General features: G+C 38.4%; 1 protein-coding gene across 1 annotated transcript in view; it reads right to left on the bottom strand.

The window, feature by feature from the left end:
* The window catches only part of arhgap42a (Rho GTPase activating protein 42a), a 40,701-nt gene that overhangs the window by 11,554 nt on the left and 11,236 nt on the right, over positions 1 to 17,911 (bottom strand). Inside the window, exons 4-11 of the mRNA XM_060890279.1 lie at positions 12,190 to 12,261; positions 7,516 to 7,617; positions 7,316 to 7,426; positions 6,005 to 6,109; positions 4,937 to 5,066; positions 4,340 to 4,440; positions 4,108 to 4,217; positions 2,171 to 2,249 (exon numbers count right to left, since the gene is read on the bottom strand). Of these exons, the coding sequence (XP_060746262.1) occupies positions 2,171 to 2,249; positions 4,108 to 4,217; positions 4,340 to 4,440; positions 4,937 to 5,066; positions 6,005 to 6,109; positions 7,316 to 7,426; positions 7,516 to 7,617; positions 12,190 to 12,261 (810 nt within the window). The remainder of the gene's footprint in view (positions 1 to 2,170; positions 2,250 to 4,107; positions 4,218 to 4,339; positions 4,441 to 4,936; positions 5,067 to 6,004; positions 6,110 to 7,315; positions 7,427 to 7,515; positions 7,618 to 12,189; positions 12,262 to 17,911) is intronic.

Below are 17,911 nucleotides of genomic sequence, written 5' to 3'. Positions count from 1 at the left end.
ACTGACTGATCAAAGGTTCACAACCATAAATAGCCATGAATGAAATATAAACACACAGGTCTGTCATCTTCTCTTCCTGGGCCTCAAAGTTTCCACACAGCACGTCTGATCTGTCTACTGATAAAGATTAGAAGGAAAACAAAACTTATTAAAAACTACTTAAAAAAAGCAGCACACACAGGAAAGAAAATCACAGAGTCTCTCACGTCAACATTTCTATTCAAATCATACCAATCTGACTTCCTGCACTGCTAAAAATACTAAAGAACTTAACGGTAAACCATTAGCAGCAGAAATAACAGAAATATTTGTTTTGCTCAAACCCATTAAAGATCATACAGATGGTTAATACATTAAAGGCGAGTTGATGGACCTGTTGTGTTAAATTTCATTTATTTTGCTGGCATATCTAACGCCACTTTTCCCTTTAGCGTGAAGCCGAACTGCAAATGACGCAGTGAAACATTTCTAACCAGATGGGTGTGGTCTATTTTAGATGACTCCGCCCACACCAACAAGGTATGAGGGCTCGCTGAATGGTTTGATGAGGAGGTCAATCATATGCTACAGCCTTCACTCTCACCCGATCTCAACCTAGGCAAACATTGTGAGGCTGGAGTGACATAGCAGACATGCTGTCCTCCACCATCATCATCAAAACACCAACACAGGAAAAATCTTATTGAGTTATTAGTTATTCTAACAGCTCCTCATGGACCAAAATCTTGTCATTTGTTATTTCATCTGTCACATATATCATCTGTATAAACACATGGAGCCTTGTGAAAATATGTGCACTCTATAATCCATAAGTTAGTTCTATATTTTTATACCTTTTCAAGGTAAAAAAAATGAAGTTTATGTTTGGGAGTAAAACTATATTTAAATATATTTAGATATATAATATTTATATATAATTATCAATTATATTATAACTCATAAGGATGAGACAAAATATTTGAACATTTAAAAAAATGACAAAATATTTCATTTTTTCATTTCTAAGTATTATTTAGAACATCATAAAATAAACAGTTTGAATTCACCTGCTTGCTCTAACATGAATTAGAGCAAACTCTCTGGTTGCTCTAGATATACTTTAACAGATACTGGTTACAAAGACAAATCATAAAACTTGATCTGAAGCAACAGATATTTAAATATTATTTTATACAGGGCTTGAAAATCATTTGCTATTATTATTTGGGCTTTTGTAATTATCTATGTTGGAAATCGTGTTATTTTACTACATTTTTTTCTCAAGACTTACATGTTCAAGTTCTTTTCTATTTTTTCATGAAACTTCTGATTGTTTCTATATGTTCTGACATGATTTATCTTGGTTGCTTTCTTTTTTTCCTGCCATTTTAACAGGGGTGTATAGACCTTTAAAATCCATTGTACATCTATTTAGGTTTCAACAGAAACAGGAAGGAACTACTCAGTAGCTCAGAAGCCAATCATCCAGACAAACCGGACTCTGGATAATTGTGTTGAACCTTTTTATGAGTCTGTCCCAAGAGTACCGGAAACCACAGAGACAAACTCCACCATAAAAACACATCTCGACACCATAAAGTGATGACCTCGCACTCCTGGTTCTACTTGCCCTGTAGTTTATTGAATAGCTGAGAAATTCAAGCAAAACTTTCTTTTTTACACTGGATGTTTTCCTCTGAATGAGTCACGGTAAAATATTTTACATATAAATAAATGATAAAGGAGATCATAAATGTCTTATAGAATAATAACGAATAATGAATTCCAGGTGTGTTTTATTCCTCTTATAAAACACTTATTAATAATTTTATTTTTAATTTAATCCTCTTTATGTAAATCAATTGAAGTTGATGCTTCAGATCAGTTTATAGTTACAGATAATATTGTGGAAGGTATATAAATAAGATTTATAGCAGCAATAAATACTTGTTCCCCTGCGTCCTGTTGAAGTTTTTAAAACGCAAGAACTTAAGAGTTCTCTGTCCTGAAAGGAGTCTTAAAGGAATCTTAAAGGAATTGCTTTAGATCTGTCTCACACAAAGTGGTCACACTGGTGACTCCTTCCAAAAATAATAACTTCTAAGTAAATAAACTGTGATTTCAGCTACATGCGTAACCATCATTTGTTCTGCTGTACAGTATAGGATTGGTGTAATGGGTGTGTTCTTACTGGCTCTTTCCCATCCATTGCCTCCATCCACAGACGTCTGTTGGATTCAGACAGAGCCTGCAGGGTGATGATGCCATGCCTGAGGAACAGAATAATCACAGTGAAGAGGTTTTCTGCACTGCAACTGTTTGTACACATCATCTTTTGCACAACAGAAACTTCTAGGATGTACTTCTAGTTCAGTCAGATTTAAATAGTGAAGAGCACAAAAACACAAAGAAAATAACAAAGAAGATGCAAAAAACAAAAAAAACAAAATAAAAACAGCAAAAGAACAAACTGCACTGTAATGTTTGTAATGTTATTGATGCATCATTCAAAAATACAGTCAACTCAGGATTATTAGCACCAGTTATATTACTTAAACATTACACACAATGATTCAAAACCTCCACTCAAACAGCTGGAGAAAAGGATTGGCACTTCTTAATAATAGTACAGTTTACTGTAATGTATCATAGACAGAAATACTGTACATGCCGTTTAACAGGAAGCAGTTCACACGATGCACTGCCAGAACTTAACCAGAGACACTAGAGCTTGTGAAGATAAATGGCATCACAGATACTGTTACGTAACGGCATTATATTATATTCAACAAAATAATGAAATCCAACTGAACACAGAAACAGTTGTGAAACACAAAAGCAGTGGTTTGCAATGATCTTTCGCTATAAACCTGAACTGAAACTATAAACTGAAACAAACGTAAGAATCACACTATGCATATGAAGAAAGAGGAAAAAAAAACAGTTCACATGATGAGCACTAACAATAACAATGCTTTTCACAGCTTTATCCATTATCCAATTCCCGTAAACATGCTTGTGACTTATGTATGTAGCCACAGTTAACTCCAGATGTCACATTGCATAGTGGTGAATGTCCCTAAAAATATATTGTTATTTTTAGTTATACTGCAATGTTGGAATATTGGCAATGAAACAGTGTTGATTCAACCTGCAAATTTCCTTATATTGCTCTCTAACATCACAATGATTTGGCTGCCATGTTTGTTTATCTTGACTGCCCCTTGACTTTTGACTTGCTTTTATAAACGTTAAAGTCCTCTTTGAGAAAAAGACGCTGGCTGCAGTACTTTTTAAAAACGGCTGCATTCCTATTGCTTTCCACTTCCCATAAGCAAAACGTGTGCAAGTTATTTTGCAAGTGTGAAAACTTACTAAGAATACAATAGTAAAGTTGAGGACTGTCCAGTACAATCATCAATGAGCGTCTCAAATTTTGTTAGAAACGACAGGAAGTGATTTAATGCTGTTATTCTGGCATTCAACTAATCTTGTTTGCAGTGGGTGCAAATCCTTTTGAAATTAGTGTTCGAACTACCTAAAAGGATTTTATTCATTCTAAAATAAACATGTGTTAACATAAAACCAAGTGTATTCTCATTCTGAAGATTAACATCTCACTTTTTGCATCTTATTTATTTTCTAGATCCATTTTGCTCATTTTCATGAAGGGTGCCAATAATTCTGGAGTTGACAGTACAATTAATAGCAACTAGCAAGGTGAAAGATGTAACGGCTAAGCAAAGCAAGTGAAAGCGCTGGTAGCATGTGGGAGTTCATGTGCAATCAAAACACAATGCAGGTAAAATCAGACATACCGGTGGACTTTATAGAAACACTGAAGAGAAGCGAACAGAATCCCTTGACAAGTGTTATTTCTTCAGTTATGAAGAACAAGAAGAAAGGAAGTAGAGAAAAGAATGTTGAATGAAGTCCCTGAGAGACTTTTGAAGTTGCCAAGGAAAACATTCAAGTGAAAAATGCAATATATTTTTAAAAAAAAAAATCTCTACCACACCCTCTAAAACCAAACGTCATAACGTCCTCACTGACCTCGCAAAAGCCTTGAAGGAACTGAAGGAGAAAAATGTGCTGTAATATGCAGAAGTATAAAAACTGAAAACAAACCTTTCCACTACTTCAATATCGAAGCAGAATCGCTTGTCGATGGAGTCTGTCCTTCTCCTGATGCATGACTTGAGCTTGAATATTTCAGGTGGACTCAGAACCAGTCCGTTCTTCACAAAGTACACAAGAGTCACTTATTCAGCATAGGAAACTACTGTGGATATCAATGACTTGGATATATTCCAGATTTAAAAAAAGAGAAAAGACTGTGTTTTATAATCCACTGTTCTACCTGTTTGCTGCCAGATTTGATTTCTGAGCTGCTCATGGTGAACATTTTAGTCTCTTTGTCATACGTGCAGTAGTGTCGACTCCATGTGAATCCCAAAGGACCTTTAAGATATTCAACAAATGATGCGCAATTACTCACTTACATTGAAAATATGCTTTCAAATAAAGAGAGAGAGAGAGAGAGAGAGAGATACATTTTAATAATCATTAGCCATGAATGGGGGCTTTAAGCACTGAGGGGGCTTTTTGTGATTGTAGGTGCATTTATCAGTGAGTTGTTTGTGGGCATTTGTGGTTGTTCAGGGGTTGGGTGGTGGTGGCGGATGGGTGGCATTTAAATTGAGTGGGTATTTTAGATTAAATTAATCTGATGTTTATCTGTGAAGGTACAAAATATCTCCGCATCTAAGCAGTTTATAAACACATAAATGAATGAATGAATAAATAAACAAACAAATAAATAAATAAAAAGCTGATCAGGCATTATTAACCACAAAAAAGTAGTAATTACAATAATAATAATAATAATATGTAAAAAAAATTCTTCTTCTTATTATCATCATCATCATCATCATCATCATAATACAGAGCTACTCACGCTTCTCCTGTACATAAAGAAAGCCCTCCATAGTCCACTGTCCTGGAGCTTTGAAGTCCTGTTCTGCTGACCTTATCCTACGCATCAGATTCTCCACTTCCTGCCTGGTGCTCTCAAAATTATTCCTTGTCTTCAAAAGAGTAAAAAAAAATGAATTCAGGTTCAGGAAGTTCACAGAAACGTTAAACCAAAAATGTGGATGTTATTAAAAGATAATGAATGGAAAATGAATGTCCACTCTATCTTAATGTCCACTAAAATCAGTAAATAGCAGTGTGAAGTAGTCTTATGCATTTTTAAACAACAAAATCAGATAAACTATTGAACTGTCCAGAACCAATAGTCTAAAAATCAGCTATGTAGTGGAACTGTTTCAATATAGAACAGCTGCAATATAGAATCAGTTGCATGGTGGATTTTAAATAATTACACTGTATTGTGCTGTAAAGTGTAAAAAAAATCCCCATACTCTTTCTATATATTCCTTAACAAATCAGTTGTCTATTGTCCACAGAGCTGTCTAATGTTCTCAGGCATCTGATGTGACTAAGGCAGGAAAGTGTGCTATTTAATTACACACTAATTACCATTACTAATGAGTAACCAACATTACCATCTAATTACTATTACCAACAGGAGACTTATTTAATCTTTTTAGGTCAATGTTTTTATCCTTTTATTCTCTTTTTGTCAATAACAGGAAGTAGAGAATATTATAATAAGCCATACAGGGTTTCAGTATGTATCGTTCTATGTCTGAGAGCTCAAAATGTCAGCGTGCTTGAGTCACATGTGCTCATCTTTCATTTTCATTTTTTCAAGAAGAAAAAACATGAGTTGTTTTTATAGTTTTGACTCATAACTCATACTTGCAAACTGGAATGCAAAACTAAACCAATGTGTTTAAAGGTCGTCTCGTCTGGTAATAAAGGTCACTGGATATTGTTGCATTTTAATAGTGCGTAGGGATAAATACATTTTTACATGTTAAAAGTCTCTCATGCAGTATGTCTTTCATTTTTAATTCATGGCATCAGGTGCAGAAAGGAGTGTAACACAGACTCTTACATTCTGTAGGTTGAACTGAAGTTGCTGTTTATAAGGCTCAAATTCATGCGCCAGCTCGTAACCCTCATGGTAAAATGTGAACAGTCCTTGAAGGAAAGCCAGGAGCTGAGAGAGAGAAAGAGAGAGGGAGAGAGGGAGAGAGAGAGAGAGAGAGAGAGAGAGAGAGAGAGAGAGAGAGAGAGAAACTTCAGTATGAAGATGTTTGGTATTTGACATTTGTTCTCAGCCATGGAACTTGAAAGAAATGTTCTAGTGCAATCATGACCACAATTTAGCCTTACAACAAATGAAAAACAACAAATGATTCAGCTTGTCCAAGCAGTCTGTGCCCGTAGCATTACAGAGTTTAGCTACATGGTGATGTACTTTTTTTTCACGCTTGTAGATTACTGTAAATCAGACATACTGTAAGTAGGTGGGACAAAGAACGAAGTACATTTCCAACAGTGTTCAGTTTAAATAAACACCAATAAAGGTTTTCTTTCCGTTTGCCAGTTACAACCCACCAGCCATATTTTCCCTGTCACATCACAGCTACCATCTGCAGAAGATGAAGGCTAACGTGTTTCCTCTGAGAGATGGTGTGAAGCCAGTTCTTCTTGTTTTTGGGCTCCTGCTCATGCTATATCGCAAGGCATCTGTACACTTGTAGGAAAGTAACGCCATGGACGGGTGTAGAAGTATCAGGATTTGCCATCTCCAGATGCTAAATTTCTTCCTTAGCAATAAATGACATCTTATGTTGTTAGATTGTTAGACACTCTATTGAAGTGCATCATAAATGTGTTATTTTTATCATGTCATTTCCGAGCATGGTGACACGCAGTGCAGTCAGTAGCACTGCTGCTTCACAGCTCCAGGGTCTCTGGTTTGGTCCTGTGCTCAGGTTACTGTCTGAGAGGAATTTCACATGTTCTCTATGTATTTGTGTGGATTTTCTTCAGGTTTCCCGATTTCCTCCCACAAACATACTGCCAGCTGTAATGGCTGCACTAATGTTCCATAGACGTAGACGTGAATGTGTGCTTGGTGCTCTGTTATGGACTAGGGTCCCATTCTGGGTGTATTGGGAGCTGGAACTGAGATAAATGAATGAATAAATGAATTAATATGTTTCCCAACAACAGCAACACACCGCTGAGATTTGCACTGCATTTTCATTGTCTGTGGGTTCAGATAGTGAGGAACTAAGTTGTCAGAAATGACAGATTCTAAATATTCATTTATCTACAAAAAGGTGTGTCGCTGATTATGTGATCAGCCAGAATTATTGCAAATTTGAAAAAAGTATTGCTATTTTCTCATCCTCACCGGCTCAACAAACTCAAATTTCTTTTTTTCCTGCACTTCTTGGATCTTGAAGACGTATTCAAGAGAGGCATCACAAAACATCTGTCGCTCCTTATTGATCTGAGTATCTGCCTGAAAAAAATGACAAAAAAAAATTCTAATGAATACACAGACATGGTGATTATAAATATACAATAAGTTAAAATGCTATAAACTGATACCTCTTGTAAAAAGGTCTCTTTCTTTTTTGAGGACAAATTCAGGTGTTTTTCCAGAAGCGTATAATATTTCTCTGTTTCCTTGTCAAATTTCTTCTTTCCGTCCTTCAAGAAAATAAGATAATGATAATGTTGATAACAAAACTGGAATTTCCTTTGCTGTAATTACAAAGATAAATGCCTTGTGTAAAAAAAAAGTTATATAACAGGGCAAACAAGCTTCGTGCAAAAGCCCCATTAAAATGTTTTGAAGATGTCCATTTGTTTACATGATTGGGTTGGATATGGACAGAATGCATTTTGATTGGCTGTCTAACCAGCAGGTGGTGTGCTTGTTCCTGTCCACTAGACCAACACAAAGGTGCAGGCAAAGTCATTGAACTGATACTGCGTATTAATTCCATTTCAATATTCAATAAATAAATAAATACTTAAGTCTGCATCTAGAATTGTGACATGTGCGGAAATGATCATAATCCAGAATCACAAGGTACATTTTTAATTTTACATTCAATGAACATAAAGAGTGCTTTCAGATATCTATATATCTATATACAATGCAGTTCAGTGTAAAAACACTAGTGAAATCATACACAGACAAGTTTAAAAATAAGATTTAGGTAAAAAAAAAAACAAAAAAAAAAAACATCTGTAATCTGAAGACAATGTATGCAATCAAAAAGACATAGACATAGAGACACAGCGGTGGCACATGCAATACTGTAAAATATTAATGTATTCTAAGCACAAAAAAAAAATATATATATATATATATATATATATATATATATATATATATATATATATATGTGTGTGTGTGTGTGTTTGTGTGTATATATATATTCTTTAAATAGTGTAAACATTGTATGAAGATCTATTCAGATTACCATTTGAATATATGTTCACATAAATGTTCACAATATGTTCACTTAAAGAACACACTCCAGTGAGTGTGACTCAAGAGTTTAATGCCCTTATATTGAAAGAGCAAGCAGAGAAGAAAGAACAGTTGCTGTGAGCAATTTTCCTCCACTCACTGCTTTTTGTGCATTATGGTTGATTATTAATTTATACAGAAATGGGAAAGTCTGGAAATAGCTGAACTTCACTTGAAAACATTGTGCAACCTTACTCACTATATCAGACTGAAAACCACAGAGCACATGTATTTTTCAGTCTTGTTATCGTCAGAGGGATTTTTTTTTTTAGATGAAATTTTTTTTTTCAGTCAAAAGAAGAACTGTGCAATAACAAGTAACTGAAATTACATTTGTTGAAAAAAAAAATCTTTGTTCTACTTTCAAACAACACGGACCTACTTTTAATATACACACATTCAGAACCTATGCTAACCAGCTAACTAAAACAGTATGCTAGCTACATTCTCATCATAAAAAAGGGTCATGAGTTAAATGAAACAGAATTATGACATACTGAGGTATTAGTGTAAAAACCCTGATGAATCATTGCGAGCCTCCAAAACATAGAAAACAACAAGGAACCTTAGTAACAAAAAGTATGCTAGCTATATTTTCACTATTTATGTAGAATAAGAAATAAGCCATGAGGTAAATTAAACAGATTTCTGACATATTCTGAGGTATTAGAAATTAAATACCCGATAAACCAGTGCAAGCATCCAAAACACAGGTAAAATCACTAAGACCTTTGCACTCATTATCCCTTCAGTCATTATTCCTAGTAATTTAGAAATAGAAATACCCAGTAGTATGCTAGCTGGCTAACTTTGACTCTACAACTACCCAATTATGTTTCCACATCGACCTTGAGTGTAGCTGAGCTAGGAAGAACGGTCACATTCCAAAATCTAGAGGACAATTAATTATCAATTTTTATCAATTATCTCAAATGTTTGACAGTGTAGTTATATTAGGACAGGAAAAAGATCAGTCAGTTATGGAAGTGTTAACAGTCATGAAACTGATGATTCATAGTAGGCAGGTACAGCACCAGTCACAGAGAACTGAGAACCTTGTAGTTAGGAGATGACAGATATCAAGAAATGCATGCTTCACTAATTTTTAAACCATGGGTCTGTAAATCACTTAGCTGTAGAATAAATAAACCAGAAAGTTAGTTAACTCCATAGTTAACTCACTATGCCTACAACATGTTTAGCTAAGCTTGTAGCCATCCACTTCTGGACATAACAGTGAGAATGTGATTTTTAACAGAAAACAATTATTTACTCCAGAGCCTTAGAAAAATCACAAAACATATCATAATGGTACCCCAAAAATGTAATTAAATTGAAAAATATGTGTTAAATAAGTCATATGCTGAAACATCATTGTCTTACATTTTTTTTAACTGTACGCAATCAAAACAATGATATACCCAGAAACCTTGCTAGCTAAATCTCTAGTTAACTGTATGTCTATAGCAATACAGCTACCAAAGTATCCAATTAACAATCTATATATGAACACAACAGTATTAAGATAATGGTGTTCCAAAAGGGATAACTGCAAATAACCTATCAAATTGTCCTGTCCTAATCATATTCCAAGACGTTTCAAAATATTTATCATCTTTAGATTTTTGAATTGTTTAACTAATGATTTAACTAAGAAATTAGCAGCTATTAAACTATTTGTTCCACTAATAAACTGGTGGAAATCACCTAATTGTGAAATAAACTATCCAGACTCTATGCTAGGTAGCTACACTTTTAGCCTCATGCTGCGCACATGGAATATCAAACTTCTGACCAGGAACAAAAATGAAGGAAACGCCCTCTCAGTTTGGAATTCTTACTTTTCAGGAAGCTGTGCTAAACCATAGTTCAGCATATGATGTCATACCAACATGGCTGCTCATGCTGTCAGACTTGATTGAAAATTTAAAGTCTTGGTTTGAGGAATTCTAAAATTTGACCACATTGTTTTTAAGACCTTCATGAAATGAATTCTTTTCTTGAGACTGCAACTGAAATCTGATCCATGCTGTTTGTTTTTCCTCTACGCCACTATCCGAAACTTTCCCATGACCCTTTACTTGCAAACTTGCCAAATGACAAAGCAGAGGAATCGCATTTCTGACATGCTTACTCCAAGTCCTCCAGCCATCTGCTGACTAACAATGACATCATCTTTCCTGAGCCATTAGGGCTCTTGTTTAGGAGTTCTGAGAGAAGCACACATACAGTATTCTGAACCTGGAGGAATAAAACTTGGATGTTTGCAGTGTTGGTGTGTGGTCTGATGAGGGTGTAGACATTTGTGTTTGTGGTGAGACACTGAGATGTCAGTAATGTGTAGTGTTTATGCCCTCATTTGTCATGTGTGTGTCTGCTCTAGCGAAGGAGGTTGAACAGCCGGACAGCCGTTCCCTTTGACCTCTATGGTCTTAATGTCAAAGCTGAGCAAGTTCCATCACAGCACTGTCTGAAGAATCTGGGACTAAAACAGCCAAATAAGGCAGCATGTTTTCGGCTTTGGATCTTTCCGCAGTGAGCTGATTCGGCAGTGCATGGCTGAAAGGAGGGAACACTTCCAGCTCATCAGGACTCAGCAGACTGCTTCTAAATTCCCTGCATTTAATCATACCACTCTCCTAATCCTGGTATTGAAATACTGGCGTGCTCCACATATTAGCATTTTCCATTTTCCCAACACACCTGAACCCATTCAAAATACATTGTGGCTGGAGCTCAAATAATACAATTCATGTCTATTTGTTAATTTTTCTGAAATTTGGCGTTGTTTTAGGAAATATCCCAAATACTAGAACGCATGAAATCCAGTGTAACAACATTTTAAACAAGTAGTTCTTAGGTTCTGAAATGTATTACATTTACAGCTTATCCAGAGCAGCTTACATTTATCTCATTCATATAACTGAGCAGTGGAGGGTTAAGGGTCGTGCACAAAGGCCTAATAGTTGTAGCTTGATGGTGCTGGGATTTGAACTCCGAACCTTCTGATTAGAAGGCAACCGAATTGAGTAGATGGTATGAGTAGAGACAGGCCACTGTTTAAAAAATGAATGGGGCAGTGTGTATAAGTTAACATGGAGGTCGTATATAACATAAGTAGTCCTGATACTCATCTGGCCTATCTGAGTCATATACTCACAGCAGATACAGGGCACTATGCTCAATGAGTGAGATGCATGCATGCGCATTAACCAGAGTAACCTTAAAAATATGTTTCTCATTCAAAAGCTACTCTGGTATCTGGGTCCTTCCCTAGATAGAAGCCTGGTCTTGTGTAACTGAAATAACTGCAGGAGTGTAGCCAAGATGGCAAGACATTGTAGTTTCAAAAATAACATTCAGCTAAAGCGTCATATCAGCTTGTTTATTGTCTGTCTACAGTGTGTTAAGCTTTAGTCTAGGTGCCATGAATGAAGCACTCTAGCCATTAATTAATTAAAGGACTATGAAGCCGTTAATCTAGTAAATATATCACAGAGCTGCAGTGTCTTCACTTAATGCTGGGTCTTTTCGTTTAATGTTGAGGCATGTGGCATTACCAAATCTGGTTATAATTTTGCTGTTCCTTAACAGGTGTTTGCAATTTCCCCCCTTCCTGGAGAGTCTCAGCAAGGACCTATATTAAATTATGTACAGGATTATGTCGCAATAAGGCTAAAAATGGCTCTCTGCTGAAATATGAAGCATAACTTTTACAATGGGAATCTGGGAGAACTTACTTTGGCAGCACCGATTTGCTCCTTGCGAAACTTCTCCAGCGGCGCAATCAAGACGTCATCGGCGTTCTGTATCTGAATCAAATCACAATTTGATAAGAATGTTTAAAACTTTAATACCCCTGGGTAATTCTTTGTAGACAATTTCTCTGAATAACAAAAAGCCTATGTATCTCCTATGGACTGGGCCTGAGAACCTTGAGAAAATATGCGGTTCAGTTTGCTCTTGTAGGATGGTTAAGTGGAACATTACTATTGTTGGGTTGCTGCATTCCTTAGTATAATACAATAACAGTCCATTTATACAACAAGGAAAATATAACTAAATTAGGCTGGTTTATTTATATTAGCTTGCAATAGGACCAGTAACATGAGTAGAGCTAAAATATGCTTAGTTATAATGCATAAATATCCATTTGTAATAAACTCGTCATAATTTCTAAAAAGACTCAAACTTTGTCCATTTTTATATTCATTTAAATATATTTTTTTCCAAATCTACAGCAACTTTTATGGATACCAGAAGCAATTATATTTGAGGAAGTATTGCTATACACACATTATAGTTACTGTAAATAATAATAATAATAATAATAATAATAATAATAATAAAAGATCTGGAAAAAATAATACTCAAACAAAGAAAAATAATGTGGTAGGATTACTTTTTTGTTTTGTTCACAAAATGATGCAGTACAGTCATAGTCATAGGTGTGTTACATTAAATTCCGACAGAGGCATTTCCCCAGCAAAGTAAACAACTTATGAATAAAAAAATAACGAAAAGTAAATAAGTAAAAAAAGAGCGCTAAACAGCATGCAGGAATGACGGAGCATTTCTTTCACACTGATGCAAGTCATGAATGCCGAGTGATGTGTTGGTGTAATTTGTACATATTTATAGCTAACTGTTGCTCATGGAACGCAGTAATAATTTAATATTTGTTATATATTGATTAATTAATAATTCATATTTAATAGAGTCATGAAAAAACCTTCCGGTCAGAGAGATCTTCAACTCCCACCTCCGGCAGAGCTTCAACCAGATCCCGAGGGAGGTTGGAGACGTTGAGTCTGAGTGGACCATGTTCTCCACCTCCATTGTCGACGCGGCCACGCGGAGCTGTGGCCGTAAGGTCTCTGGTGCCTGTCGTGGCGGCAATCCCCGAACCCGGTGGTGGACACCGGAAGTAAGGGATGCCGTCAAGCTGAAGAAGGAGTCCTATCGAGCCTGGTTGGCTCGGGGGACTCCGGAGGCAGCTGATAGGTACCGGAGGGCCAAGCGAGCTTCAGCCCAGGTGGTTGCAGAGGCAAAAACTCGGGTCTGGGAAGAGTTCGGTGAGGCCATGGAGAAGGACTATAGGTTGGCCTCGAAGAAATTCTGGCAAACCGTCCGGCGCCTCAGGAAGGGGAAGCAGTGCCCTGCTCACACTGTTTACAGTGAGAGTGGGAATCTGCTGACTTCGACTGGGGACATTCTCGGACGGTGGAAGGAGTACTTCGAGGATCTCCTCAACCCCACCGACATGTCTTCCACTGAGGAAGCAGAGGCAGAGGGCTCAGTTGAGGACTCATCGATCCCCCAAGCTGAGGTCACTGAGGTGGTTGAGAAGCTCCTCAGTGGCAAGGCACCGGGGGTGGATGAGATCCGCCCTGAGTACCTCAAGTCTCTGGATGTTGTGGGGCTGTCTTGGTTGACACGCCTCTGCAACATCGCGTGGCGGCTGGGGACAGTGCCTCTGGACTGGCAGACTGGGGTGGTGGTCCCTCTGTTTAAGAAGGGGGACCGGAGGGTGTGTTCCAACTACAGGGGGATCACACTCCTCAGCCTCCCCGGAAAAGTCTATGCCAGGGTACTGGAGAGGAGAATTCGGCCGATAGTCGAACCTCGGATTCAGGAGGAACAATGTGGGTTTCGTCCCGGTCGTGGAACACTGGACCATCTCTATACCCTCACCAGGTTGCTGGAGGGTTCATGGGAGTTTGCCCAACCAGTCCACATGTGCTTTGTGGATCTGGAGAAGGCATTCGACTGTGTCCCTCGTGGTGATCTGTGGGGGGTGCTCTGGGAGTATGGGGTCCGGGGCCCTTTGCTAAGGGCTGTTCGGTCCCTATATGACCGGAGCAGGAGTTTGGTTCGCATTGCCGGCAGTAAGTCAGACTTGTTCCCGGTGCATGTTGGACTCCGGCAGGGCTGCCCTTTGTCACCGGTCCTGTTCATTATTTATATGGACAGGATTTCTAGGCGCAGTCAGGGGCCGGAGGGAGTCCGGTTTGGGGACCACGGGATTTCGTCTCTGCTTTTTGCAGATGATGTTGTCCTGTTGGCTTCTTCAAATCAGGACCTTCAGCGTGCACTGGGACGGTTTGCAGCCGAGTGTGAAGCGGCAGGGATGAGAATCAGCACCTCCAAGTCCGAGGCCATGGTTCTCAGCCGGAAAAGGGTGGCTTGTCCCCTTCGGGTTGGTGGAAAGCTCCTGCCTCAAGTGGAGGAGTTTAAGTATCTTGGGGTCTTGTTCACGAGTGAGGGAAGGATGGAGCGGGAGATCGACAGGCGGATCGGTGTATCTTCTGCAGTGATGCGGTCGATATACCGGTCTGTTGTGGTGAAGAAAGAGCTGAGCCGCAAGGCGAAGCTCTCTATTTACCAGTCGATCTACGTTCCTACCCTTACCTATGGTCATGAGCTTTGGGTCATGACCGAAAGGACAAGATCCCGGATACAGGCGGCCGAAATGAGTTTCCTCCGCAGGGTGGCTGGGCGCTCCCTTAGAGATAGGGTGAGGAGCTCGGTCACTCGGGAGGAGCTCAGAGTAGAGCCGCTGCTCCTCCACATCGAGAGGAGTCAGCTGAGGTGGCTCGGGCATCTGTTCCGGATGCCTCCTGGACGCCTCCCTGGGGAGGTGTTCCGGGCATGTCCAACCGGAAGGAGGCCCCGGGGAAGACCTAGGACACGCTGGAGGGACTATGTCTCTCGGCTGGCCTGGGAACGCCTCGGTATTCCCCCGGAGGAGCTGGAGGAAGTGTCTGGGGAGAGGGAAGTCTGGGTGTCCCTGCTCAGACTGCTGCCCCCGCGACCCGGCCCCGGATAAGCGGTAGAAGATGGATGGATGGATGGATGGATGAAAAAACCTAAAAACTACCACTACCTTGGCTTTTTGCTGTGCATCCACCTAACTAATGAATATGCTAAGAAACCACAATAATACACCTTACCTGCATTTTTACAGTATTGACGTGATTTAGCACTTAAACTAATACTCTAAAAAGCCATATATAAAATAAATATATGAATTCAACACCAGAATCTCCCAGATTGCACCGCAGAATACAAACACGGCTGTCCAGTACTACAATCCCCAAAACACAGATTCTCTGCACTCTGACCCCAACCTCCTCAGTTGGGGTACTGTATGTGAAGAAAAGAATTCCACTGTGCTGTAATGTATATGTGGTGACAATAAAGGCTTCTATGCCCCGTTCTATGCCCCGTTCTCTTCCATGTTCAAGATCAGTCTGGATATACACCTGGACTCAATCACACACACCATACATCCCTCAAACATACACAAGACAGAAAGTATGTTTTATGCTATATTCACACTTAAATTGATTTAATCACTACAAGTCTCCAGTCACATTCCTGCTACTGGTTGCCATAGAAAATGTTTATCAGTTTTCTTGTCTCTAAAATGAAATATTCTGGAGAGAGAATTGTATATTAAATTCAAAAGCAGTGTATCCTCTTTCCCATCGATCCTGTGTGCTCTACTGCCTTCACTCCCATTAGCAGTCACGCCATATTTAAATAAAACTAAATTCAGTGTTAAGCCATCAATATCAAGGCTTTGTTTTTGTTCTCTGGTTTCTTGATCCTGGTTTAGTCATGTTCCGTCTATTGACAGCCTGGCATTCTGTGTGTTTTTTAACCATGTTTGTGTCAAATGATTTGGATTTGCTTGTCTGTCTGCTTTAAATAAAGCATTTACCTGCTGACTGACTCCAGTCTTGCTCACAGTCTGGCAGAAAAATGCTGACTGAGCAGGAAAACAGTCAGATTATTTTCTGTTGTTTGGGTAATAGGGGAGACGAAGTTATCAAATAGCTCATTCTGATTGGTACCTTGGTAGTCTTGACATAAACTCTAACAATTATTAGAAAATGTCTCAAAAAGTAGAAAACCAGAAAACACAACAAAGTACATAGGTGTAAGAATGTTTAAAAAACAGAAAGAAGATCATTATGAAATTAACTTGAGGTAAAAGAGTTTCAGACTATCCTTTTCAAAGGTCGTATGATTCTGTACTTTTCTCTGAGCTAAAAATGTTTCAAATTTCCCCCAAAAACATCAACGGATTTTGGCGCCTGCAAGCTAGTTCACAGTCCTGACATCATAATTTGTCGTTCCCCAGCATTAGAACAATCGCATGAAAAATTACCCAGAGCAACTCTTCTGTATACTGTACAATAATAGTACTATAATTCGCAGCACTTTCGTTTCATACTCTCAATTGGAAAAACACACAATTACATACTTAAGTTCCTTTTATATACTTTCCCAGGCACCGAGTGGTGGGCTTCCAGTCTCACTAGAGAATTGCCCAAAATAGGTTCCACATGCTTGCCTGTGCGCAGCCCTCCCCCTGGCAAACTGACAGTCTGTCTCCACAGCCCTGATCTGCCTACGTCAAAACTAATGCAACCTGAACTTCTAATGGAGTTGGTCAGACTCCAAGCAGCTCCAGATGTAAGATATGGACCTTTCAGAAAGCAGTAACAAATTTGCTGTTGAAAGATGTGTGCTTGACGTGCGTTTCCTGGACTCAAGGAGTGTAACAGAACCTTAAAGAAATATTTTGCACCCCAAACGTGTGTAATGAATGCATAAAGGTATAATGAATCGTTCTACATCGTGGAAAGTCCGAAAACAATTTCGAAAGTTCGAAGAATATAATAACATTTTGAATACAAAGACAAGAACAAACTGACTCATGTTGAGGCTGGACACACAGGAGCTGACAGTAAGTGCTTGACTCATTAAAACCTGTGGCCTTTCAGCACTTTACAAGAGCTGAGGATTTCCTCATTTCGGAAGCCAGACAGTCATGCTGTCGGCTTGAGTGTATCCCTCATAACATAAGTTCCCATGGCCCTTTATAGCCTGAGAGGAAACTCAAATCTTACATCAGTCTGATCCATCATGTGGGAAAAAGCCTCCCTTTTCTAGTAGATATATCTGGCTGCCTTCTTCAGCTTACAGTATGTGCTCTAAATGCCACTGGATATCCAGTAGGAGGACTTCAGGTAACATTTAGAGATAAAGACATGTGATAATGTATCAGTCATATTATTTTTCCAATATAATATGTAAGGAATAGCACACTTAAGGATGTGCTATTATAGTTCATTATTTTTCATTCCTATTACAACATAGAAAGTTGTAAATTATTACAATGGTCTTACTTTTATCTGTCTATAGTTAAATTCAATGCTGTGGACCGTCCACGAAACAACTTCCTGTTTTCGCTTACTTTATAGCAGCTATAAACAGAGCTTCCATCACGAGTCTCTCCTTTTTTTGCTTTCTTTAAACAACACTGGCCCTAGAGACTACTTCCATAAAGGTTATATAAATGTCTCCCCAGAAACCTTTTTTACTTTGTAAAAGAACAATGCATTATTGATGCATTGAGTTTTGTGTTGTAAAGTATCGACCAAACAAGTC

Source organism: Tachysurus vachellii, chromosome 17 (assembly GCF_030014155.1).
Source record: "Tachysurus vachellii isolate PV-2020 chromosome 17, HZAU_Pvac_v1, whole genome shotgun sequence".
Lineage (NCBI taxonomy): Eukaryota > Metazoa > Chordata > Actinopteri > Siluriformes > Bagridae > Tachysurus > Tachysurus vachellii.
Note: the sequence above shows the minus strand (reverse complement) of the source record. Positions and strands in the feature narration are given on the sequence as shown.